General features: G+C 47.3%; 1 protein-coding gene across 7 annotated transcripts in view; it reads left to right on the forward strand.

The window, feature by feature from the left end:
- SCN4A (sodium voltage-gated channel alpha subunit 4) overlaps positions 1–25,629 on the forward strand; it is a 168,533-nt gene that overhangs the window by 84,103 nt on the left and 58,801 nt on the right. For all 7 annotated transcript variants that reach the window (XM_090044268.1, XM_090044267.1, XM_090044271.1 and 4 more), the window contains 6 exons: positions 3,409–3,561; positions 4,671–4,788; positions 7,807–8,045; positions 16,396–16,569; positions 17,158–17,514; positions 24,168–24,596. In XM_090044268.1, the coding sequence (XP_089900394.1) occupies positions 3,409–3,561; positions 4,671–4,788; positions 7,807–8,045; positions 16,396–16,569; positions 17,158–17,514; positions 24,168–24,596 (1,470 nt within the window). The remainder of the gene's footprint in view (positions 1–3,408; positions 3,562–4,670; positions 4,789–7,806; positions 8,046–16,395; positions 16,570–17,157; positions 17,515–24,167; positions 24,597–25,629) is intronic.

The following is a 25,629-nucleotide window of genomic DNA, read 5'->3' on the forward strand; positions in this document are numbered from 1 at the left end:
TTGATGTCATGTATCTTGACTTCAAAAAAGCTTTTGATCTGGTATCCCATGATCACCTCTTGGCCAAACTGCCCAGTTGTGGCCTTGGCTCCACCATGATCCACTGGCTGGGAAACTGGCTCCGTGGTTGGACCAAGAGGGTTGTGATTGATGGCAGTCACTCATCGTGGTGCCCTGTGACCAGTGGGGTCCCTCAGGGCTCTGTCCTGGGACCCATCCTGTTCAACATCTTCATTAATGATGTGGACATTGGAGTCAGGAGTGGACTGGCCAAGTTCACCGATGACACCAAACTTTGGGGCAAAGCATCCACGCCAGAAGATAGGCGGGTGATCCAGGCTGACCTGGACAAGCTCAGCAAATGGGCAGACGAGAACCTGATGGTGTTTAACACTGAAAAATGCAAGGTTCTCCACCTTGGGAGGAAAAACCTGCAGCACCCTTATAGGCTCGGCAGTGCTACATTGGATAGCACTACAGAAGAAAGAGACTTGGGGGTGATCATTGACCACAAGATGAACATGAGCCTGCAATGCGATGCTGCGGCTAGTAAAGCGACCAAAACGCTGGCTTGCATCCATAGATGCTTCTCAAGCAAATCCCAGGACGTCATTCTCCCCTTGTACTCAGCCTTGATGAGGCCGCAGCTGGAGTACTGCGTCCAGTTTTGGGCTCCACAATTCAAAAAGGATGTGGAGAAGCTTGAGAGAGTCCAGAGGAGAGCCACGTGCATGATCAGAGGTCAGGAAAACAGATCTTACGACGACAGACTGAGAGCCATGGGACTCTTTAGCCTGGAAAAGCGCAGGCTCAGGGGTGATCTGATGGCCACCTACAAGTTTATCAGGGGTGACCACCAGGATCTGGGGGAACGTTTGTTCACCAGAGCGCCCCAAGGGATGATGAGGTCGAACGGTCACAAACTCCTGCAAGACCGTTTCAGGCTGGACATAAGGAAGAATTTCTTTACTGTCCGAGCCCCCAAGGTCTGGAACAGTCTGCCAGCGGAGGTGGTTCAAGCACCTACATTGAACACCTTCAGGAGTAAATTGGATGCTTATCTTGCTGGGATCCTATGTCCGCAGCTGACTTCCTGCCCTTTGGGCAGGGGGCTGGACTCGATGATCTCCCAAGGTCCCTTCCAGCCCTAATGTCTATGAAATCTAAAATCTATGAAATCTATGTTTTTTGATTTGCAGGTGCTTGTTCAAAATCAAAAACCATTGTGTTTGTTCAACATTAACACACTTTTTTTGGATCGAAAAAGTTGGGGAAAGCACTTTGTGTCAAACAAAATGTTTCTTTCAACCCAAAATGAAATGTTTCTTTCTGATTTCAGTTATATTCAATTTTTTCAGGGAAAATTCAGGGAAATTTCAGATAAAGAAAATCAAAAGCTTTCCAAACATAACATTTTGACTTTTGGGGATTTTGGGGGGTTTTGGACAAACAGTTCTGTGAAACTGATATGAATTTGTGAAAGTATGTCATTAGAAAACTAGGAGAGACTTTTATCTTGCAAGGCAGGTAAGATGCTTCAGTTAATTCTCAATAGCAGCTGTCTTTAATAGAACGGAATATTTTCTTTTCTTTTTTTATGATGCCATATTATGAGTCAATGGGCATGTCTACGTGAGCTGCTATGCCGCCGTAGCAATGAGGTACCGTAATTGTAGCTCATTGCTACACATTGTAGTTTTGGTCCTGTGATGCCAACCCTACTGCGCAGTAGTGTGCTTAAGCAAGTACTAAATGACTGCTGAGTAACAACTGTACAGTTCAGTGTATGTGTAGATGTGCCCACTGTTGGCAGTTTATATTATGCACTACTACTACTGACATGTCATTAGAATGTAAAATGAATATAAAAGTGAAAAAACATAATTTGAAACTTTTCAAAATGCTGTCATGACATTTCAAAATCCTTACACAATCTTTTTTCTGAAACCAACTTTTTTTTTAGAAATACTATTTTATAATTTTTTTTTTTAATATTTGGTTTTGTTGTGGTTCAGCATGAAAACAAATTTCAGTTTCCCACAAACCAGAAATTCTGAGTTTTGTTATATTTTAACTATTACAAGCTGTTCACCCAGCCCTACTAGGGACATCAAGCTGGGAAGTTTCTGCTCAACCTGGAACACCTCTTAAGAAGACTGTCAAGAGAGCCACTGGAAGCTAAAATCACCAATTTTATAAATAGAGTTTTTCACCTCTGTGTGGGAGTGGAAGTAAAGGAATAAAACTTGTAAAAATCAAGGCACTTTTATTTATTTATTTATTTTTGGGCCACTGTCTCCGTGTGTTCCCCTTCCTCATTACTGAAATATCTGGATTTGCATAACAGCTTCTCTTTGCCTGGATCCTGCAGCAAAGCTACAAGGCTGTTTAGAGTCACAAAGTGTTGTCCTAGAAAGGTTTAATATGGCCTGATTCAGTCATTGTCTAAACCCTGATCACTAGCAGTTATTGTGAGAGAAGCTAAGGAAAACAGATGAAAACCTATTAATTTTACTGGGCTGATTTTATATATTATAAGGTCTTTTTTAGTAGAGTGCAGCCTTGGAAAATAAAGGAAAAGAACATTTTTTGCCAGTTAAATCTACTTGAAACCTTGACACTGTTTAGTAGATACAAGAAGAATTCAAGTACATATCCCTGACCTGTGTAAATAAGGAGCTGTTCAAGAAAGACTTGATAATGTGTCTATAGAGAAGGGCATCTCTCCAATATTTACTTTACCTGTCTGGGAAAGAAGCAGATGTTCACTAAATTGCTTAAATCAACTATAATTTCAGCAGACATATCTACTTATTAGCGCATTTTGTGCCTGTTAGCACAAAAAAAATGACAGGATGCCTAGGGGCTAGGATGCAGTATTCCTTTTGTCAACAGTCATGTGAGCTTGACAAATAATGAGTCTCAATTGCCTCATTAGTAAAGTTGGGGTAATCAAGCTTCCTGGAGATAGGTAGAAACTGCTGTTTTCTATTTCAGGGAAAATGTAATTTAAAATGTTTTAGTGTTGCAGAATGAAAACAAAATGTTCCTGAACTTCTCACCAAAATAATTCTAAAAAAACCCCATTCATTTTGAATACAACTGAAAAACATGGAAGGTGTATTTTGGACTTTTAAAACTCTAATATTTTTTCTATATAAAACAATAATTTCAGAAGGACTTCTTAAAATTAAAAAATTTAAAATCAGAACCTTTCCTTCTACAAATACACATCCTGATCAGTTTGTGTATGTAACAGACTGGGGGAAGGCTGAGTTTTAAGGAAAGAGAATCAGCAATTACTGCTTCTAAAATACTCCTCTTTGATCAGCATGAATCCACCCCCAGCCCCCACTATGCGCATGGTCCCCTTGAAACTCTCATCACTCAGGTCTGGTTTCTTTTCAGTTAAAAGACCGTAAGTTAAGTGCTTGCTCTGCGACTCAGAAAAAGAAGGGCGACTCGGACCAAGATGCAGACAGCGACCAAGACAAATTGAAAGACTGCAATGGCAGAGTTGTCCCCAAGGTTGTGCTGGAGCGATCTGCTACAGTAAGGGAAGTATGTGTCAGACCTGTTTCTTCTCAGTGTTGCACGTCTTTGTGTGGTGGGTGAGGTTCATCCCCAGAAAAGAGCCAAGCAGGGGTGGCCAAGCAGGGGTGGCTGGTACCCAGTAGGCTAGAGGAGACCTGAGATCCAACTGGTTTTGCTTACTGCAATGTCTTCTATAGGGTCCAGAGCAGAAATGGTGGAGTATAGGAATGCTCTAGTCAAGCCAGTCCTGGCTCCAGTCCCTAAATTATATGACTTGTGTTGCGTTCTTTTGCAAGCTCTGTATCTTCTAAGAAGGTCCCTTATGCCAGGGAGCATCTTTGGGTAGAGGAAGAGACTTTCATCCATGTTGTAGCCCATTTGCACCAAGTAGAATTTGGGTGGTTGCTATGCATGTGTGCATATGTCCCAAGAAATTCCTGTACCTGAGGGCTGGAGCCTGACCCCATGTATGTGCACACGGCTCCAGTTGTGCCCATTTCAGGCACATGTGTCTCTACAGGTCCCTAAAGGTAAAGGAGAGCACACGGGTTAATGAGAGAGGAAGGGCTGCTTTCAGATGTTGGGGTAGAGCAGATTAAACTTGACTCCTGTACTCTCTGGCCTGTAAGTTTCCCCAAGGTCCCTGACTTGCCAAGGAGCCAGGAACCCCAGCTGCTCTAACTCCTGCTTCTCTTACCTTTGCTTTGCCAGCTGTTGTTTCTCCTGAGTCCTATTAATGTCTGAGTTACATTAGCATAGACACCCTTACAGTCCTGTATCCTCCTGTGGTACCAGGAACTTCCTAGAAATACAGTTCCCATTTATGAGCTCATGAGTCTCCATGTTCCCAGCCTATGGCTTCAGTCGTTTCCCTGATATACTGCTGGCAGCTAGGACACAAGAATCCTCTCTTTAATGCAGGCATTGAATGAGGGTTTGATTGACTGATTGATTGATTTTATTCACCGGTAATAGACCCTAAGCTTCTGGGTGTCATTCTTCATTCTGACAGGCACTGGACTGGACTGTGTCCATGGGCCATACAACTGTTGTTGTTATGCTGTCCTACCTTGAATGTACTGAATGGATTCCTGTAAAACATGTTCTTACCACATGACCTATACTCCTTTTTGTAGCCCACCGATGACCAAGATAAAATGGATTATAACCACCTGACAGTGGGCCCACAAGATGGGCCCAGCCTTCAGAAGAAAGCAGAGAGTGTTGCCAGTATTATCTCTAGCACCATGGAAGGTACAACATGATTTTTGACCTCCTCCCCCCCAGCACAAAGGTGGCACTGCTTGCTATTCAGCGGAAGACTGCACAGCATATGATGTTCTCAAGTGCAGCAAAGAGCACTTTCCTATATTGTATTTATAGACTGACCTCAGTGCTGGCAGTGAGCATCAAAGCTACAAAATATGGATTATCAGGATAAACATTAGGCCTCTGCGAAGCGACTAGCATTTGTTTTGGGTTCAGATTCAGTCAATTCAGGGGACAGTGATTCAATCTGGTGATTCAAATCACTGTCCTGATTTGATTCAGCTGACTCTCCGAATCAGCCAGGCCCATCCCCCCCCAGCCTGGCAGTGGATGTCCTGCCCACCCCAGCTCCCTGCACTTGAGTGGAAAAAAAGCCCCGGTTCAGCAGGTGCTGCCAAGCGGGGAGTGACCCCCGCTGCCCCAAGCTGCATGGGGGCCCTGCCATGAGCCCCCAGTACCTCTCTCACTCCCCCAGCCCCCACCATGGGTACCCCGCCTGCCCCAGCTTTGGCCCTTTAAGGAAAAAAAACCTGAAGAATCCCCTGGACTCACTGCTCCTGCCCGGGGGGGGGGGGGGGGGGGGCAATCCCTGCTGCCCTCCATTGCCCTGCACCACATGGGGGCTCTGCAGGAGCCCCTGAAGCCCTGAGGCTTCACCAGGAGTGGTGAGTCCCAGGGCTTTTCTCTCCCTTTTTTTTTTCCTTAAAAGGCCAGAGCCATGGCAGGAAGGGCAGGGGGGTGTCAGGGGGGCTTGTGGCACAGCCCCCCATGCAGTGGGGGACAGCAGGAATCGCCCTCTGCCTGGCAGCACCTGGTGAGCACTGGGGCTCTTTTTTAAAGTACGGGGAGCTGGGGCAGGAGGGGCAGCCATGGGGGGCTGGGGGAGTGGGTGGGGGTCAGGGACTGGCAGGGGTCCCCCCATGGTCCCGTCCCCCACCCCTAGTACTTACTAGCTCGGAGTGGCTGCAGATCCCTGCTGGAGCCACTAGAGACTGCCCAACTCATCAAAGCTCTCTGAATCTTTGCCGAGGATTCGGAGAGCTTTGAATGGATTCGGACCTTTAAATTGGTCCCCTGATTCAATTCAGATTTGGAGATTCGGCCACCAAATCAGGCCAAATCTCCTACGAATCGTATCACCACCCGAAGCTTTGCACAGCCCTAATAAATGTCACTTAATTGGAACATGAATGGCAGAGACCTGCAGGGTTAAGTCCAGTCAGATCAAGGAGAAATAACTATGAAGAATACAACTCAGGGCTAACTCCAGCTCCATAGTCTATGTGTTAGCAATCAATTTATAGTAAGTTTTATCTCTCTTCCCTTTCCTTGGTAGGTTGTTTGTCTTGGAGTGTGGATGTAGCCCACTGTTCACTGTGTGAGGTGTATCTGCCTTTAGTGTATGGACCTCAGCAACTTTGAGTCTTCTGCAGCTGCAAGCTAGAGGAGTTGCCTTGTTAGCTTTAGACATTATGAGCACATGCTCTTGAACTGAACCCAGAGGCTTTACACTATGTTGATAAGCCCCAAGCAGTGTTTTTGTCCCACATTCCTTGGGGTAAAGGCAGTGTATTTCTTTGTATATGAGGACAGCATAGCAGTGAGCAGAATGACATGCTGGATAATTACAGTAATACCTTAAAATATGAAATTCACCAAATAATTCCTTGCCACCTGGGCCCATATGTGACATTCTTCTTATCTCAGGTAAAATGTATCATTAAATCAGCAATAGTTTATACTGTGGCTTCAGCCTGAGAATTTCCTTTCCTACACAGCATGCAGTGCTAGGAGTGATTTCTCTGAATCTGAACCTCCTGAACAAAGCCCTGCTATGTTCATGCACTGATTTATTCCTATAGCTGAACTGCATATTCCCAGCTCTAGGTACTTATTCAGTCCCATCTCTAGATGTACATACAAAAGCTTCAACCTGGTCCAACACAGAAACCATCAGCTCAGACATCCCAGCTGATCTTAACTACGGTAGAGGAGAGTCCACCTTCAAGACAGCCGAGATCAAAAAAGAAGGAAAGCATTGGTAGATCAGAGGTAGTCAGTCAGTCATATTGCCCTTTAAAGGTTCCCACTTGGTACCATGAGTCAGCTTTACTCAGCTTTGGTTTTGTTTCATTCAAGACTCAATTATTCGATAGTCCTTGGGTCTGGGATATTCAAAGCAACCAAAGGTGTTACACCAATGATTCTCAACCAAGGCACCATGAGACCCTTTTAAGGGCACCCTGGGGTACAAACAGCTACATATGCTTGCCAAGATAAACCCAGAGATATTACAGTGTTAAAAACATTCTGGCCTTTTGGATCTTTCTGAGCTCTTTACAACAGAAAAATTGCTTTATTATTCTTCTTTGGTCAAAAACAAGTGAAAGCTAAGAGCTGGACTTTCCAATGGGTGCCTTGAGTCTAATAAGGAGTGCCCTGAGCTTAATGAAACACCTTGAGTCTAAAAGGTTGAGAACCCCTGTTAGGTACTCAAACCCCACTTGATTTCAATGAGATTTGAGCATCTAAATCCCAAGGTTTCATTTGAAAATCCCGGTCAGAATCAGCAAGATTTACTTTTAACCTCCACCTAGCCAAGCCAGTTTTGCACACTTTTCTTAGAGGCAGAAAATGTTGGGAAATGCCTGGAGGGAGTGCTCAAGATTAAGTCTAATGGGTGCATTCTCAAAAATAAAGGCAGCACCTGTCTTGCAAATGTCTATGCTCCGCTAGCCTTGTATCAACCTCCCATGACGCCTACCACATTTTTATTTAGCAAATGGTCCTAAGCACAAGCTAATGAATCACTTTTCACCTTGTTGCCTTTTGCAGCCACAGCTAACACATCTGCCCACACAAAGTGCCAGTCTGAAGGTGTAGGACCATGGACTATGCTTGGGCTGGGGCTAGGGTAGAACAAGACTTCTCTGCAAGTCCCTTTTGCTGTTTGCATGTGGTTGGCATTGGGAATGACACAGAGGCTTTGTGTCTTGTTTGCAGAGTTAGAGGAAGCTCACAGGAAGTGCCCACCCTGGTGGTATAAATTTGCCAAAATTTTCCTTGTCTGGGACTGCTGTCTTCCGTGGCTGAAACTGAAGGCGTTTGTTAAGCTGATAGTGCTGGACCCTTTTGTCGACCTGGGGATCACCATCTGCATAGTGCTCAACACACTGTTCATGGCCATGGAACACTATCCGATGACTGAAGAGTTTGAGAATGTGCTGACTGTGGGGAACCTGGTAGGAAATGTCATGGCTTCTTCTTATATTTTCCCCCCATTTACAGCAATAATAGCAAAGGGCAGCTCCAGAAGGCAATTCTATTACAAAGTCCAAGGAAATGCTTTTATGAACAGTGACCACAGGCACTTGGAAACCTCTCTTCTGTACTGCGAAGTAGGTGTTGGGTCTGATCACAGTGTAACTGCAAAGTGCACATACTCCACAGGCACTGATCAAATAAAGAAAAGCAACCAGCAGAGGCAGAAGTAAGCAAGGGAACCAGTGGTTTCTCCTGATGGAGCTTCCCCGGAGAAGCCCTACGATTCCTTGCTGTTACTAATGTATGATGGCGTGGAGGCCCTTTCAGAGCAGCTGCATAGGTTACAGCCCCAGAATGGTTCTTAGCACCAGTGAAGGGATCTGCAGAGAGTTTAGTCAGAGACTGTAAATTATAGGCCCTCTTGAGTGGAAAAACAAAATTGATGGGAATGGGCTTTCCCATCAAGACACAGCCCTGAGTAATGGTCCTACCAGCTTCCTTTTAGCCTTGGTTAATCAATGTACATCAGACCTCATGTCCCCACTCAATATGTTGTTGGAAATTTGGGTGACAGATCAAGTACAAGGTAACTGAACTTAAAGGTGGGCAGGTAGTTCAGCTTAAGAAAATGTCATATCTTATTCCCCAGCTCTGACCTCCTTCCTGGCAAGCCTAGTGCCTTGACCTGGACCATTCGTGGTCCGATACTAAAGAGGTACCACCATGGCCTGATGATACTGAAAGACAACCTCATTCATTTTGCTTTTTGCAAAGAGTCTTTTTTCATCTTCTCAGCTCTGTGGGGCCATCCAAGCTTCTCTTGTGCCCAGACCCAGGATAGGGTTGGTGTCACTAGGGGACTCCAGGTATCCTTTGAGTTTTGCTGGGTTGGGAGATGGGGAATCAATTTCAACATTCCTTTAGCCTTTGAGACATAACATACAATCAGCACCCAGGCCTGGAGTTTCAGTTGGGCCTACAGAAGCACAGCTTCCCAACCCCTATCAAATACAATGGGATTTGGATGCTTATTTCCCCATGAGTGCTTTCAAAATTCTCTCCCCTTCCCTGTCTCCCCCCCCTTCTGCCCCCCAGCCTGTGCTTCTGACTTGGTGCTATCCACCAATATTTCACCAACTTCTTCAGCAACGAAGGCAAGTCATTTCCAAAGTAGCTACCTTTCTGTAGCCTACTGGTGAGTGCATGCAACAAGTCTGTCCTGCAACCTACCTGCAGAGGAGATCAGCCTGTGATATAGGGCCCAGAAACCTGATCTAATATATCTAGAGATAAAAATCCAGGAATCCTAATGACCCCTATTTTCTGTAGATCAGACACAGAAGGGGACATGTAACACACATTCAGCAGTGGCCTACCTGAGGCCTGATGGGCAGGATCATCAGTGTAGCTGAGTATCTCAGCCCTACCTGAACACCCTGATCTCTGCAGGTGCTCAGGTCTTCAGAAATTCAGATTCTAGGCACTTGGCTTGGATGCCTCAAGGAACACTTTACCCAGCTGCAAAGCTGAGTTCCTAGATCTCCGAGTAGTCATGCAGCACTGCTTCCAGATCAAAGAGTCCTCAGGAAAGAAATCAATCCAAAATTGAAACTTTCAGACCAGTGAGGAAGAGGCAAAGATAACATCAAAACGTGACTTCAAGGACCCTCCTACCCTTGTGACCTGCCAGGTCGCAGCAACAGGAAATGGGAGCACCAGAAGTGGGGATAGCGTGGAAGGAGACAGCAAGAGGCTGGCATGGTGGAGGAGAAGGGGGGTACAGCAGAAAGAAATACAGAGCTGACCTGTGCTAGCTAAGATGGCAGACCTCACTGAAGAAGGGAAGAGGCAGCCGTGAGCCTGAGGAAACGTAAAGCTCATGTGAGTTGCCTTGCCAGGGTCCTCTGCCAAAAGAAGCATCCCCTGGCTTAGAGAAGATAGCTGAAGCCTCTTCCAAAATAGGAATGAGAGAAGCCAGCAAGTGTGACTCAGTCCACAGAAGTCTGAGTATGATGCTGCCCTTCCCCTGCTGCTCTGACCATGGCTGGTAGCAAGAGCAGGTGGCGTAAAGCGTTCTTTGGTGCTGAGATGACTATGGACCACTCCTGTGACTCTTTAACAGAACTGCTAAGAGTCTGGGGAGAAGCTGAAGGGGAGCTGGGGCTGTCTCTTTTCTGTTCCACCGTATACTTTCAGACCTTGCACATGCCTCCACAGAGCCCCTCCTGTACTCATCAAAGTCCCCTTGCTCCCTGGTTCTCACTCCATGATGAGTGTCTTTCCTCAAATTCCCATTGTATGACAGGTGGAATCCATCATCCCCTGCTTTCCCTCAGTTACTTGCCTGGATCCAGCCCTTTCTAGCATCTCTGTGCATAGTTACTGAAGTGACCTACACTAGGGGCCAAAGCCTTTTGGGTTCAGGAGAATGATACTGCATACATACCTGCTTTGGATTTGATTTTATCCAGGAAATACAACAGGATTAATAGGCTATCATGTTTAGCACAGTTGATCTGCAAAATCAGCTCTAACTTTTCCTTTGGTCAGCTTGGGATCTTCAAGCTGATTTTTATATCCAGAAATCTAGCATGTGGGGGAGACAGCTGGGTGTGTGGAGCTAAGGGGTTTTCTGGGAGAGCAGGCATGCTCCCCCATGCAATAAGCAACCATCTTGCCGCTCACAAACCCTCTCCCGGCTTATGGGCATGTCTTTGTGGACGTCTGTACAGTACAAACCAACTGTTTTGAAAAATTCTCCCAAAAATAAGGCCTCAGCATGTCTGTATACCATCTAGCAGCAGCAGCTGTGGCAGAGCAGGATGTATATCTTCTCCCTGTAGGGAGATGAGTAGCAATGAATGGGCAACAGGAGGAGGCTGTAAATTATTACAGCCAGCCAAGGGGCAAACTGGGACCTGAATGTGGAGCAGCTTGTGGCCATGATGCAGGCAGGAGCAGAGATGAGGAGTGGCTTTAGGTTGAAATGCTGATCTAGGGTTCAGCTGCTCTGGGTTTGGCTGTCTGCTCTGGTGTGCAACCTTAGGTCACAAGATGACATATTTCCAAAGAGCTCAGCAGCTGTTATGAAAATCTGACCCTCGTCCCTCCTTGCCCAAGTCTTCTTGATGTACAAAGAGGACAAATGTCTGTTTTCAGGCCTTATTAGAGCTTCTGGGTAAGATTTGTTGTGGGTTTCTTCATTGCCTGGCCTGGCATAGCAAAGGCCCTATTCATGGTTGGGGCTTCCATGTGCCACTGTCACACAAGTAATGAGAAGAGAGCTGCATTCTGGAGAAGAAAAAACATAGGCAAAAAAACCCTAGCCATCCAAGGCATGGTGGGCTAAAGAGGCAAGCCAGGATAGCCAAGCTGTCTGCACTTGTACTTCCCTCTGCTTTTCCTCTGCTGAACCTTGCAACTTCCCTTGTTGTGGGGAAGTACTCCTCAGCTCTGCTACTCTCGGCTCAGAGGACATTTGAAGGAGAGGTTTGTTCACTGGATTTTTCTTTACTGTATCAGGTGAGAGGAGGGTTTTTCTCCTCAGTCTCAGCTGTAAGAAAAGCAGTGATGTACACTGACTATGATGCCCTGGCATATTAAAAGTCATAAAAAATAGCACTCTACACTGGGGGGGTCAGGTCACTCTTTTGCAATGGAATGTGATGTGGAAAGGGGCACAGAGGAGGGTCCTTGTGCACAGTGTGAACACAGGGTTTTAAGGCCTTTGTATAGGATGGGGTAAGCCTGCAGGCAACAGGGTAGCTCTTTGGAGAAGCACAAGGTCCTCTCTGAATGGCCAGGTATGCAATAGAACTGCAGATTGCCCCTCATGCTTCCCCTGCTTTGGCCAGGGCCAGAAGTATAGGGATTCACCTGGGCGCATGTGGCAAGGTGGAAGTGACAATTATCCATTGACACTGTGTTCGCAGTTGCAAATACATGGCTGCCAGCAGCAATTGCTTTTCTTTTTTCTTTTTTTTTTTCGTTTTTGTCCCCTTTCCCCCAAGTCATTACCCAGGGTGCTTACCCCTATCACTCCCTCCTAGTTACACCACCGGCCAGGACCACTGGTTGGAACAGAGCACAGAATAAAAAGGTGGTGCTGCTCCTTCCCTCCATTCCTTTGGGCAATAAATAAATACCCCTGTTTGTCCAGCCCCTGAGTTCTCCAAAAGGCAGCTTCACATGGAAGCTTTCTCTTATGGTTTTCTATGGATTTCCTTATGAAGGAGGTGCAGAATACAGTATGTCTCACTCATGCTTCCATTGTTGAGCCTTGGGTAGGTGCACACTATCCCCAAGCAGTTAGCAGGAGCAGGTCTTATAGCATCTGCACTTACATTGATAATTCCAAAGAGGCCATGTGCCTTCCCCACAGCAGCATGGCTCTTACTTCCTTCTCTGATTCGTGGAGGGGAGGCCCATGGGTATTCTTAAACCCTAGAGCAGTGATTGTCAGTTAGGGTGTCACAGCACCTCGGGTTGCTTTGAGATCCTTTCAAGGGTGCCATAGGGTGCCAACCAATGTTAGCACTGTTAGGTTTACAAACATGATGCACAAGATAAACCCAGAGATTTCAAATAGCAATCTACAGTTTGGATCTTTCTGAGTTCTTTACAATAGAAAACCTGCTCTATTATTTTTCTGTAGGCAAAAAGGAGTGAAAACTAAGTGCTGGCATTTTTCAAGGGCTACCTTGAGTCTATCCAGGGGTGTCTTGCATCTGCAAAGGTTGAGAACCACTGCCCTAGAGAAATCCGCTCTGATACCAGCTGGGTGAGAGGAAAAGCCTGTCATGGGATCCAACAGTTCCCCACTTTGTCCTCTCCATTCTTGGCCCTTCTTTTCCCCCTTCAGATTTCATGAAGCTTGAATGCAGGATGTGCCATGAGGCTCTGGAGGGGCGAGGAGAGGGAGGCATTAGGTTATGGAGCCAGCTTTCCATGCCCCACCTGGCTTCTTCCAGGTTTGATTGATATGTTGTTCATGAGTTCATACAGTGAGAGTCTAGACTCTGGGTATAAATGGGACCTTGGGCATCAGGATTTGGAGCCAAAGACGTAGAATAATATCTCACATGCTTCCCTAAGCTCTTGGGACAAGACAGAGGAGCTTTCCCAGCACTAGCTGAAAAACAGGTACAGAGCACAAGCAGAAATTATACCCTTTACAGATGGGTCAGCCATTTTGGACTCACAAAATGTTTCATCTTGCAGTCTAGCCACATGCACCAAGAAACACGGGAAACTCAGCTCCTAAATGGACACAACAAGAAGTAGCCAGAATTTGGCCTGTTGAGATGCTGTGCCTCAGATACTGTGTTGATGTTTGACACTTGGGGTCTGCACTTTTGAAAATCTGTCTTATGGTGAATGTACTGTTTAGAGACATCTGAGTGCCAAACTCCATGGGAGCATGAGAAAGCACATTTGTCTCAGGCTGAGTAGCCAGCTGACTGGGTTTCCTACCACCCCTTCCTAGCAAATTTGCTTAGTACATGGACAGATGGTTTGAAGTAACTGCATAGAAACCTCTGTGGGGAAGGGAAGAAAAACAAGGTTCAAACAGAAGGATTGATTTCTAGGGCTGTATGAAGCTTCAGTCCCTGATTCAATTCAGTAGAGATTCGGCCCAATTCAGTTTTCCAAATCTCCAAATCTGAATCGAACCAGAGGCCCCTTGAATCTCTCTGGATTGAATTGGAACCCTCCAAGTCGATTCGGAGAGATTTGGGAAGATTTGGCAATTTGGACATAGACACAGCTTTAAATGTTTTTTCTACATACCTCTAGGTAGCAGGCGACTCATGAACACTGCAATGCTGGGGCGCATGGAGCGTCCCACAGGAGCATGGGGAGCTCCCCAGTGTGCTCAACAGCAGACCTGGAAGTGAACCAGAAACATTTCCAGTCCACTGCTGGGTTTCCCAGCAAGTCTGGGAGGCTCCCAGGGTCCCCTAGAGCTCGGCAACTGGTGCCTCCTGGGTCTGGGGCGGAATCTGGGGTCCCCCCATGGCCAATTGCCAAGTCAGGGGGAATGGGGGGGGTCCCCCTGCGTGCTCCCTGGGGGACCCAGAAGCACGTGGAGGGGCCTCCCCACACTCCTGTGGGATGCTCCATGCACCCCAACATCACAGCATTCACAAGCCATGCTAGTACCTCGAGTTATATAGAAAAAACATTTAAAGCTGTGTCTATGTCCGAATTGCCCATTCTCTGAATTTGGCATCAAATCTTCGGTTTCAGATTCGGCCAAATTGAATCAGGGACAGTGATCCAAACCAATGAATTGAATCACTGGCTCTGATTTGGGCCAAATCCAAATAGGGCCCGCTTTGCACACCCCATATATGATTTGATCTATCTACTCCTGTGCAGCAACTGTTCTGATCTGATTCTGGCCTCCTGTATATTTTGGGATTGAGCTAGAAGATATGATTATAATTAGCCTGGATTCTGATTTACAAGGAATTGATGATAAGATAAAGATCAGGAGGAGCCACAAACCAGTGGAAAATAAAACCAGAAGAATACAGGCAGTCCTCAGACTGACGACACAATTGGTTCCTAACTACCAGGTCTTAAGTCGAAACATTGTAACTCGGAACCAATTTTCTCATAAGAAACAATACTATAAATGGGGTTCCTGAACCAAAGCCCGATACCCTATTTTCACCAAAAATACCCCAGAATTTTGTACTCGATCAATTATAGATGAGTAATATAGCTACATTAATATATTCATATTGTAAGTAGCAATCATATTGATTTGGAAGGACTCCTTTGAGGTGACTCTGCTGGACTTTTTGAAGGTCTCTTTGTTGGACTTTTTGAAGGGTTCTTGACTGGAGTCTTCTCGGGAGTCCTGGCTACAGGTTGTTCTGGAGTCTTGTTGGCTTTCTTAAAGAAAGTGTCCAAGGAAGTTTGGACAGATGTTCTCCAGGGAGACGAGTAATGTACCAAACTTGTTCACTGGCATGGCATTGCATCAGATCAAGCGTTTTAAGTTGAAACTGGCATTCTAAAGGGAAACAGGGTGTCAATTTATAAACATTGTAAGTGCAAGATGTAACTTGAAACATTGTAAGTCGAGGACTGCCTGTACAGTTTGCTGGCTACCACCTTGGAATATATACTGTGTGTGGTAAATCTCCTCAGCCTAGTTCTGCACTCCCAAAGCCTGGTGCCATATAACAGGAATGTTTCTAGGATGCTAATTGTCACCTAACCAATACCACGCTGAGGTAATGTGATAATACAGAACATCATTATAGTCCCAATCAAGAAAGCAATGTGCAAACGCCAGATCAGCTTACAGGGCAGCAGGACTTCAGGGGAGCGGTCACACTCAGAGCTCATAGAGGAACTGCTAACTGGACAACTCCTGGAGCCGAGGCTTCTGGTTGCAAGTCATTTGAGGGTGATACTTTGTCCACTTATTTTTTTTCTTCCATTCATCACAACATACCATACACCAAGTGTGTCTGAGGGAGATCAAGGAGGCAGTCATTTCACACACAGGGCCAGTGTCTCCCTCAATTCCCAGACAACACTGGAGCTTTTAAAACGTGCTACATAGCAGCGGTGCAGCCTAGCTTGTGGAAAAGGATGACCTCAGGAGACAGCAGAGGCCTAACAGTGTGGCTGCAAACATGGGACAGCTGCCACACGGGTGCAGCAGCAACTTCTGGTTGCCTTCAGCGCAGTTGTGCAGCTGCAGCGGCTGCTCTGCTTTTTCATCTCCCTCCGTTCTCCTCCAACCAAGTCAGTTCCTGGGCTGGCTGTCTTAGTCGCCCACTCTGGTCATGCCACTGGGGGAGACTCACTTACCCAAGGTTTCTAGCAGTGATCTGTGCTGCACTGGGTTTCTCTCTCAGCTTCCAAGAGAAATCCAGTACACTGTAGCTCTTGCTGGAAAAGACAAGTGCTCAGGGTCTGTGAAGGCAGTGCATCTCTTAGACCTCCTGGGGAAATCAATGCAGGGCACTACCTGTCTGCACTTCCTGATGGAGCTGCTGTAATCATTGTTCTGGTGGGTGACATGTTATGCTTTGCCTTCTCAGGGCACAGCCTGAAACCTGCTGCCCTTTAAACCCCCTTTGCACCCTTCCCAAGTCTAGTCTGTCTGGACGGGCTGGCTCCAGTGAAACTTGGGTGGCTTGGGATGCACCCTGCCTGCTGGCTCTGACCAGATCTCTATGGCACTGCCACCACTTTGCCCCTATATTGGGTTTGCAGGGGTCTTATTGCCATCTTTGTGCCAGTCCTTCTGCTGAGGGGTTGTAACAGGCTGGTTGTGCAGCTGATAATAGCATTTTTCCACAGGTCTTTACTGGGATCTTCACTGCTGAGATGGTTTTAAAGCTCATAGCTTTGGACCCATACGACTACTTCCAGCAAGGATGGAACATATTTGACAGTATAATCGTCACCCTGAGCTTGGTGGAGCTGGGCCTGGCAAATGTGCAGGGGCTCTCTGTGCTCCGATCTTTCCGTCTGGTAAGTGTTGTGTTGAAGGTTTCAAGGCCAGGACAACATCAAAGAAGGATTATTTCCAACTCCCATGAAGCAATATCCACTGAATTGCACTAGTTGAAAAGAATGAACCATCACACCCAGGGCAAACATTGTGAGCCCCATTGGAGCCATTGCCAACATGGTATATGTCTCCAATGTCAATTTGGGATGCAGTGGTATTAGTGATTGTCCTAGTCTTGCAGTTGCTAAACTCACAGGAATACTTGCATTCCCTCTGAGAAAATACAGAAACATCCAGGTTGGGTCCATCTATTATCCTGTTTCTAAAAGTGACCAGTACAAGAAGCTGCTGAGAAAGGTGTGGGAAGCCTTACAGGAGGCAATTTAGATATCTGGCCCCAAAGCAGCCTCCTCTTAACTTCCAGTGGTTAGAGGTTGGTCTACCTTGCATGCCAGAGGGTTCCTACCCTTTCCCAAGTGCTTGGAACTAACTTTTCAAAGTTTATCATTGTAAAAGATGCCCAGTCTCTTTCTGAGCCCTGCTATGCTCTTGATATGTTGTGGCAAAGATATCCACAGGTCACTGTTTGCTTTCCCCCTTCTTTGCAGCTCAGAGTTTTCAAGCTTGCCAAGTCCTGGCCAACCCTCAACATGCTCATAAAGATCATAGGCAACTCAGTGGGCGCTCTCGGGAACCTCACCCTTGTGCTGGCTATCATTGTCTTCATCTTTGCTGTTGTGGGCATGCAGCTGTTTGGGAAGAGCTACAAGGAATGTGTGTGCAAGATCTCCTCTGACTGCACACTGCCCCGCTGGCACATGCATGACTTCTTCCACGCCTTCCTCATTGTCTTCCGCATCCTGTGCGGAGAGTGGATTGAGACCATGTGGGACTGCATGGAGGTGGCAGGCCAAGCCATGTGCCTCATCGTCTTCATGTTGGTGATGGTCATTGGGAACCTTGTGGTGAGTTGCTTGTTTGTGGTGTGGTAAAATGGGGCTGGTGGGGAGGGGAGCAGAGAGAAATCCCTATAGGAAATCCACACACAATGCTCTTTTTCATCTCCTCAACAGTCATCTGCTCCCTATTCATTCTTAGTATAGATACACGCACAGCCAGGGCTGTCCCTAGGGAGGGGCGAATTGGGGCTATCGCCCCAGGCTCCGTGCTTTGGGGGGCCCTACGAACAGTGTCATACAGGCCCTGCTGCTGCTAGCTTCTGCAGGCAGTCGCCACCTTCACTCCTTGCCACTGACGCTGCCACCAGCTTCTGCGGGCGGTCGCCACTCCCACCTCCTAGCACCACACAGACTGATATGCCCCAGGCCCTGCACACCCCTAGGGACAGCTCCACCCACAGCACCTGCCCTCAGAGCATCTGGGACCTGTTACACCCATGTAGGAGCTTGCCAATTCCTCCAAACAAGGGGCCTTATTCATGTCCTGTGTCCTCCTCCTGTAGCATGTGACACCTAGTAGCTGAGCCATGGGCTTTGTTGTGCTAGGTGCTGTAAAGATACAGAGAAGGAAGTAGTTCCCTTCCTGAAGAGCTCGCCCTCAAAACAGACCAAGAGCAAGAGGGAAAACTGAGGCACAGACAGCAAAAGCCACCAAGCTGAGGTCACACAGCAAGCAGCAGAAATAAGCTGCAGGAATAAGATGCCATATCTCAGTCAAGTGCCTTCATTGATGGCCTCTGCTGCCAGTCTCTTTCTCTACACCCCAGCCACAGCTTAAAGCCACTGGATGATGAGAAATAGAGTCTGATTGACTGATTCTAAGTTCACTTGCTATGTTGCTTCTTGGGCCAGGGGAAGAGGGCTGAAGGAATGAGTTTTTTGCGTCATTCCCTTAGTGGTCCTAGCGGCATGCAGTTGTATCTTCTCAGCCCCCTCTGTTTATCTCCTTTGATAACCTGAGCCGCTTGCTGCCCGGTCACCACTGCCTGAACTGCAGACGTAGCCCCTAAGTTCCACGGACGTGTGAAATCCTTTCTAAACTTGGTAACCCTCTCACCAATGGCTTTGAAGCTTGTTTTCCAAGCTGCACAGGCCTCATCCTCTCCTCTGAAAGAACAAAACAGGAGACGAATGGCAGCAGCTTGTCTAGTTGCTTCTATTACTTGTCAGAGTTGTGTAAACCTGTTGGAATCTGCTGAGAAAACCATCTGCCTTGGGGGGAATTGAATGCTGCTCCCTCAGCATTGCAATGTTTCTATGAGCCTTGCTAAACCCTGCTACTGTGATCCCAGGGTTTGCACTGTTTTCCAGGAGCCAAATTCAGCCCTGGGGTAAGAACATTCAAGGCTGCAGGAGCAAGTGTGGCTTGATAGCTCAATATGGAGCCAATACACCTGATTGAAGAGCACATTTACCTCTGGGGCAGAAAGTGATTGTTCAAGTTCTGTCCCAGGCTCCTACCCAGAGCTGGCCTGACTGAGCAGTCCAGTGATTGCAAAGTAACGTGGACATACCCACATTAGCTGTAAAACAGGTAGCTCAGGTACTGGTAGCCACCTAGTTACAGCATCACAGAGCTAACCTAAGGTGCAAACCCTACCTGAGAAGCAGGATAAATATGTAGGCAGTTAGCACACAATGATCTCCTCACTGCCATGGCTGATGGCTCAGGTATGATGGCCACAGCAGTGCGCAGACATATCTCTAGAAGCGGTGTCTTCCTTCAGCTACATAAGTGCCTTCTTGTTCTATAGCAGGCAGTGCTCAACCTCCAGCCCATGGGGCTGGAAATTTAGTGGCAGGGAAATGGCGGCAGAAGTTCTGGAAGCTATGTCAATTAATACCACCACAGGTCCCCCACCACCAAATTTCCAGACCTGTAGGGAGCCCTGTAAGCTGGATGACACAGCCCTATCTGTGGGATTGTACTGACACATGAGGCCAGGCTGATGCACAGGGTCTCTCCATGGCTGGATCCAGTGCACAGGCCGATCCAGTGCACTGGCTGATACTGACAAACCAACCCCACACACTGACTCCACGCTGAATCTGGGCCATGGACCAACCCCACCTGAAGACCAGCCCCACTCCTGGTCTGTGGGCCCAAAAGGTTGAGTACCACTGTTTATAGGCATCAGGCCCATCTGTAGGTCAATGCAGCAGGGCAGTGGCAGAGTACTGGGCAATGCATCTTAGAAAAATGTGTCTGTCTCCATCCCCACCTGCATGATTGGAAGATGAACATGTCCTCCCACCTAAATCCCTCAATGGTTAGTGTTGGCAGCACTTTTGTACTGTGGCATCCCCGTGGCTCAGTTTCCATTAATGCTGATATTAAACACAGGGCAGATCCCACTAGGGGAATCTCTAGGAAATGTTTTCTTGCAAGATGTCAGTTCACAAGGTCGGACACCAACCCCAATGTTCCCAGCCCTTTCTAGATGGTCCCCCCAGGTGTGCTGCCCAGATAAGGGAATCACTCCAAGTTCAGAGTGACATTTTCAGGACCACCTTCTGTAGGAAAAAGTCTCCCAGTGGAGGGGCTGAAGTAGGTAGCGAGGTGCCTTGGCTTCTGGCTGAGGGGCACAAGTGCTGCTTCCCCAGCAATGACAAATAATGAATGCTGCAGGGTTTGTGCAGAAAAAAACAGCAAGTTTGGGGGCTGCTTTTGATAATATGGCCTCCAACAACACATGCTTGTGGATCATCTCATTTCCATAGGGCCCATTCTTCTTGAAATGTGTTTTCCTGCCACTGATCATCACCCAAACGTAGTCCTATGGCTCACTGGACTTTCCATAGCTGGCCCCTAGGAATGGTCAAGTGCATCATGTGCTATAATTCCCTGTACACACAGGAGGTAGGATACGTTCTGAATTTCAGCTTGCAGAGTTAGTTAAGTTTCCTTCTATGGGAGGAGGCAGGGATTGCCTCCTTCATGCTTGCAGATGCTTCACTCTGAAACACTACTGTCAACCATCTCAAGTTCTCATGGGGTGTCAGAGGCTCCCAAACTGCACAGTTTGATTGCCCCAACCCTAAGGCCTTCATCAGTCCAGCCCATGGAGCTCCAACACACACAGAGCTTCATCATCTCATGTCAAGGGAGGGACCAGTGCTACCTGTTTTGATGCCCAGAATGAAAATCCCATTGCTTTGCCAGCTGGGCCCCAGCTGTGGATGTAGTTTCATGACTTGTGCTGGGGCCCAGCTAATTTTTGTCATCTCTTAGCTTATTGCAGAAGATACTGATCAACTAGGTCAGCTTTCCCATGGCATAACCCAAGTGCTTGCCTTGGCATCCTGGCTGCCGTGGGACATATATATATGTCCCCTCCCCCCCCCCCGAGATAATGCTGGGGCCAGTCATCCTTTGCTATTAATGATATTTTGGGCATTTCCTTTGGAGTTATTAAGGGAAAAAAGGAGGAAGTAACTCGGGTGACAAGGTAATCAACTCCTGCTGAAAAATCCAGAGCCAACAGCAACAGAAACTATTAGATGTAATTGGTACTTAACCTAAGCATTAAACTGATGCGATACTGGGGATTTATTTAAAGGTTTTGTTTAAGTCATGTGGCATGAGCCATGTGAAAACAGCAATGACCTTGAATAGCAGCTAATTCCCTTCTCAAATGTGCTCCTGGCACCAGGAGGCACAAACATCAACAGCTGTGGGGGTTGGTCAGTTTGTCACGGCAAATGCATTCCACAGTACTGCGGGTGAGCGTTCAGCACCAGAAACCTTGTCCCGCACCCATTGAATCTGGCCCTGGTGAGGCTGGGACACCGACTGGTGAAGGATCAGAGTCAATAGACTCTGCACCATGCCTGTGATCATGAGAATTTCATTCTAGCAACCTGCTTGCATAATGTACGTTCGACTTATGCTTGCTAGGCCCATGTTATTCCTGATGTCACAGAAGGAATTTGCAGTTCCCAATCTGTGGTCCAGGGAGCCGCTGGTTGGAGGAAAACCTGGCAGTTGCATGTATTATGGTCCCTAAAGATTTCTCCAGGTGCTAGTCTCTTCATTGGCAAGAAGAGGGAGGGAGGGATTCTAAAGACAAGTAGAATCACAGGGAGTTGAGGGTGATATGATTTATTGGACCCCGCCTTAAGCAGCAGTCAAGTTAATTTTCAGATGCCTTCTAAATATCAGAGAGGCTCAGATAGTGTGGTGATGGTCAGCCTTACACAACATGCCTCTAAAGGTAGGAATGGATGTTGCCTTTTGCCACCCTTGTGCAACCGTAAACATTTTTATAGTGGCCCAGAGTGAAAGCAAATAGACATCCATACCCCTCACTGTAACACAAATTGGTCACAACAAAAGGTACTAATAATTTGTGCCACTTTATTGTATCAGACATCTATTTGCTTTAAAGTAGGAGAATGTGGATAGCCCAGAGCTGCCTGCACTCTCCAACTGCCCCTGGCAGGCACTCTAGAGGCTTGAGGGGCTTGGTCCTGCATGCCCTCCAAATTCCTGCACAGGATTAGGCCCCTCAAGCCTCGAGAGCACCTCTCCAGCTTCCCCTGTTCCCCATGGCATCTCTGGGGCATGCGTCTGGAAGCAGGGAAAGTTCGAGTTCCCTTCTTCCAGAATCATATGCTTGACAATCTCTGGGGTGCATTTCTGAAAGTGGGGAAAGGCTTTTTCCTCTTCCAGAGACACACCCTGACTTTGCCTGCTTGCAGAGACATGCCTCAGAAATTGCTGGGGGCACATCTCTTGAAGCCCGGATCACATTGCCTGTTGTCCTGCCCATTAATCTTGTGGGACAACGGGTGATATGCGCTTCACTCAGTGAAGCAAATTAGCTGTGCTGGGAAACATCCTGGCACAGCTTCATAGTTTCATAGTTTCTAGGGTCGGAAGGGACCTGAGCAGATCATCTAGTCCGACCCCCCGCCATGGCAGGAAAGAATACTGGGGTCAAACGACCCCAGCAAGATGTTCATCTAACCTCCTCTTAAACTCCCCCAGGTTAGGAGCCTGCACCACTTCTCTTGGAAGCTGGTTCCAGACCCTAGCCGTCCTGACCGTGAAGTAGCGCCTCCTGATGTCTAACCTAAACCTACCCTCTGCCAGCTTGCGACCGTTATTCCTGGTCACTCCTGGTGGTGCTCAGGGAAACAGTGACTTCCCCAATGCCTGCTGATCCCCCCTGACTAGTTTGTAACAGGCCACAAGATCCCCCCTCAGCTTTCTCTTTTGGAGGCTGAACAGGTTCAGGTCCCTCAGCCTGTCCTCATAGGGCCTGCCCTGCTGTCCCCTGATTATACAAGTGGCCTCCTCTGGACCCTCTCCATGCTGTCGACATCCCTCTTGAAGTGTGGCGCCCAGAACTGGACGCAGTACTCCAGCTGCGGCCTGACCAGTGCCACACAGAGGGGGAGGATCACCTCCTTGGACCTGCTCGAGATGCATCTGTGTGAGATGCTGATCTACTTCATTTGGCAACATCTATTTCTAGCCAAAACCAAATCCTTCATCCAGCCCTAAACTTCTGTGAATCTGTGAAATAATTAGGCAGGGGTGGCCCTGCCTTGAGCAAGCATTTGGTCTGGATGACCTCTCAGAGTTCCTTCCATCCTGATTTCATAGATTTCATAGACATTAGGGCTGGAAGGGACCTCAGAAGATCATCGAGTCCAGCCCCCTGCCCAAAGGGCAGGAAGTCAGCTGGGGTCATAGGATCCCAGCAAGATAAGCATCCAATTTGCTCTTGAAGGTGTTCAGTGTAGGTGCTTGAACCACCTCTGATGGCAGGCTGTTCCAGACCTTGGGGGCTCGGACAGTAAAGAAATTCTTTCTTATGTCCAGCCTGAAACGGTCTTGCAGGAGTTTATGACCGTTTGACTTCATCATCCCTTGGGGCGCTCTGGTGAACAAACATTCCCCCAGACACTGGTGGTCACCCCTGATAAACTTATAGGTGGCCATCAGATCATCCTGAACCTGTGATTTTCCAGGCTAAAGAGTCCCATGTCTCTCAGCCTGTCGTTGTAAGGTCTGTTTTCCTGATCTCTGATCATGTGTGTGGCTCTTCTCTGGACTCTCTGATGATTTGATGAATTTGGGGCCACTTCTAAATAAGAAGAGAATAAATGGGAGCCACCTCTAGAACTGGAGTTGCTGGTGCCCACCCCCAACAGGATAGGGGAAAGAGGGGAACAGGAATGGAGAAGAGAATGAGGCAAATGGTCAGTGTGCCCAAGGGCAGACAGGGGAAAGGAGCACTAAGCTTTGTGAGCCTGCTATGGCAACAATCCAGAAATAAGCTTGCTCAAGGGAGCAAAGAGGATAGAAATTAAATGACAATGAAGAACACAAGGATACAATGGAGTTTTAACATGGTTAAGAAGGGACAATGTACTGTATTGCATTGAAGATACTTGCAGATAATATCCAATTCTTTCACCAAGCCTGCACCAAGTGACATTTGAGGGCTGTCAGGGTCAAAGGGATATTCCCTGATTAGGAATGAGAGGTGAAATTGGGTTTGTGCAGCAACCAAGGAGAGGAGAGACACTCTTCTTAGTCAAAGGGAAGGGAGGTCCATGAAGATAACTGAGTTCTCCTCTTCCCACCCTGAGTTTTGACTGTGCTTCTGTCTGACATTATAGCTGGTGTTTGCTTTTGTCCCCTCCAGGTCCTGAACCTGTTCTTAGCTTTGCTGCTGAGTTCCTTCAGTGCTGATAGCCTTGCAGCTTCTGATGATGATGGAGAGATGAACAATTTGCAGATTGCTATTGGCAGGATCACCAGGGGGATTGACTTTGTAAAGAAAACTATCCTAATGCTACTTCACAGGCAGTGGAAGGAGAAGAAAGACCCAGATGAGGAGCAAGAGGAGAGTAAGACAGACAACTATGTCCTAAACCATATGGACTCTGGCCAGGATTCCAAGTCAGATTTTATGGATGGAGTAGCTGGGAAAGAGCATATCTCTGTAGATAAGGTGGATCACATGAATTTCATTAATAACCCCAACCTGACTGTCCAAGTGCCGATTGCCTCAGAGGAATCTGACCTCTACGAGGACGAAACGAGCACCCAGTCTGACACAGAAGACACCAAGGTAAGAAACATCTTGGTTTTCAGCAGACAGTTTTGGGGGGATAAGAGGGCTACATCCCACATTCCTTACTCACTGCAAATTCCTCATCACTGCAAGAAGGGACTGGTGTGGCATTTATATTCTATGCCATGAGCTGTTGTCTGGGGCTACAGTATCTGGCCTGATATGGGTGTTTCTCACCTCAAGTGTCAATGAAATTGCTTCCTCTGTACTGTAGACAAAGAAACAGCTGCATTGGTCTTGCAAAGTCATTCAGATTTCCCCGGCTTCACATTTCTCTCTCTGCACCTGAGAATTTGGGAGCCAATGGCTGTCATAGGATGCTGAGGGGCAGGGGGAAGGGAATTGGTCTACAGAACGGTCACTGCCCCATGCTACACCTGCCGCGATCTGAGGACCCTGGTTTCCGTCTTTCCTGGACTCACATGAACAGAAGGCAGGGGAATACTGAGCCTGGGTGGATTTTTCTCTCTGCACTCATTAGCTAAAAAATGCCTAATCCCCATTTTGTTGTAGTTACCTCCAACAAAATCACTCAGTGCTTGATGGCAGCTCTGGACTACGCAGACTTTGCTGGTTTAACTACATTGGTATGGCAGCAAGAGAAGGTCCTTTGCTGACAGAATTAAACCTCCCTGAACAACAACTCTGCTGGCTATGGGACTCATTTGCCGGTAGATGTTGTGCCTATGTGGGACAGTTTTGATGGCAGGGAGGGAGGGGGTTTTCTTTCACTTTTCTAATTGACAGCTATCTAGACAAAGCTCTGTAGTGGAGAGCTGGCCTGAAATTAAGGCCTTGAAAGATTTGCTGGTATACTTATGTCAGAAAGAGGTATAATTGTTTCCCCCCCCAAGCTGTGACCAGCACAGCTATGCTGGAAGAAGCTCTAATGTCCTTCTGTTGATATAGGTCGCTCCCTTCAGGGAACTGGTTTATGTGAGGCTGGAAAAGAAATCTCCTCCTAGTATAAGTTGCATCACCATTAGGGTGGGTTGCTCTACCAGAGCTCTACCAGAGCAAATCCACAGGG

The sequence above is a fragment of the Crocodylus siamensis genome, chromosome 4 (assembly GCF_052110815.1).
Source record: "Crocodylus siamensis isolate JL-2025a chromosome 4, ASM5211081v1, whole genome shotgun sequence".
Lineage (NCBI taxonomy): Eukaryota > Metazoa > Chordata > Crocodylia > Crocodylidae > Crocodylus > Crocodylus siamensis.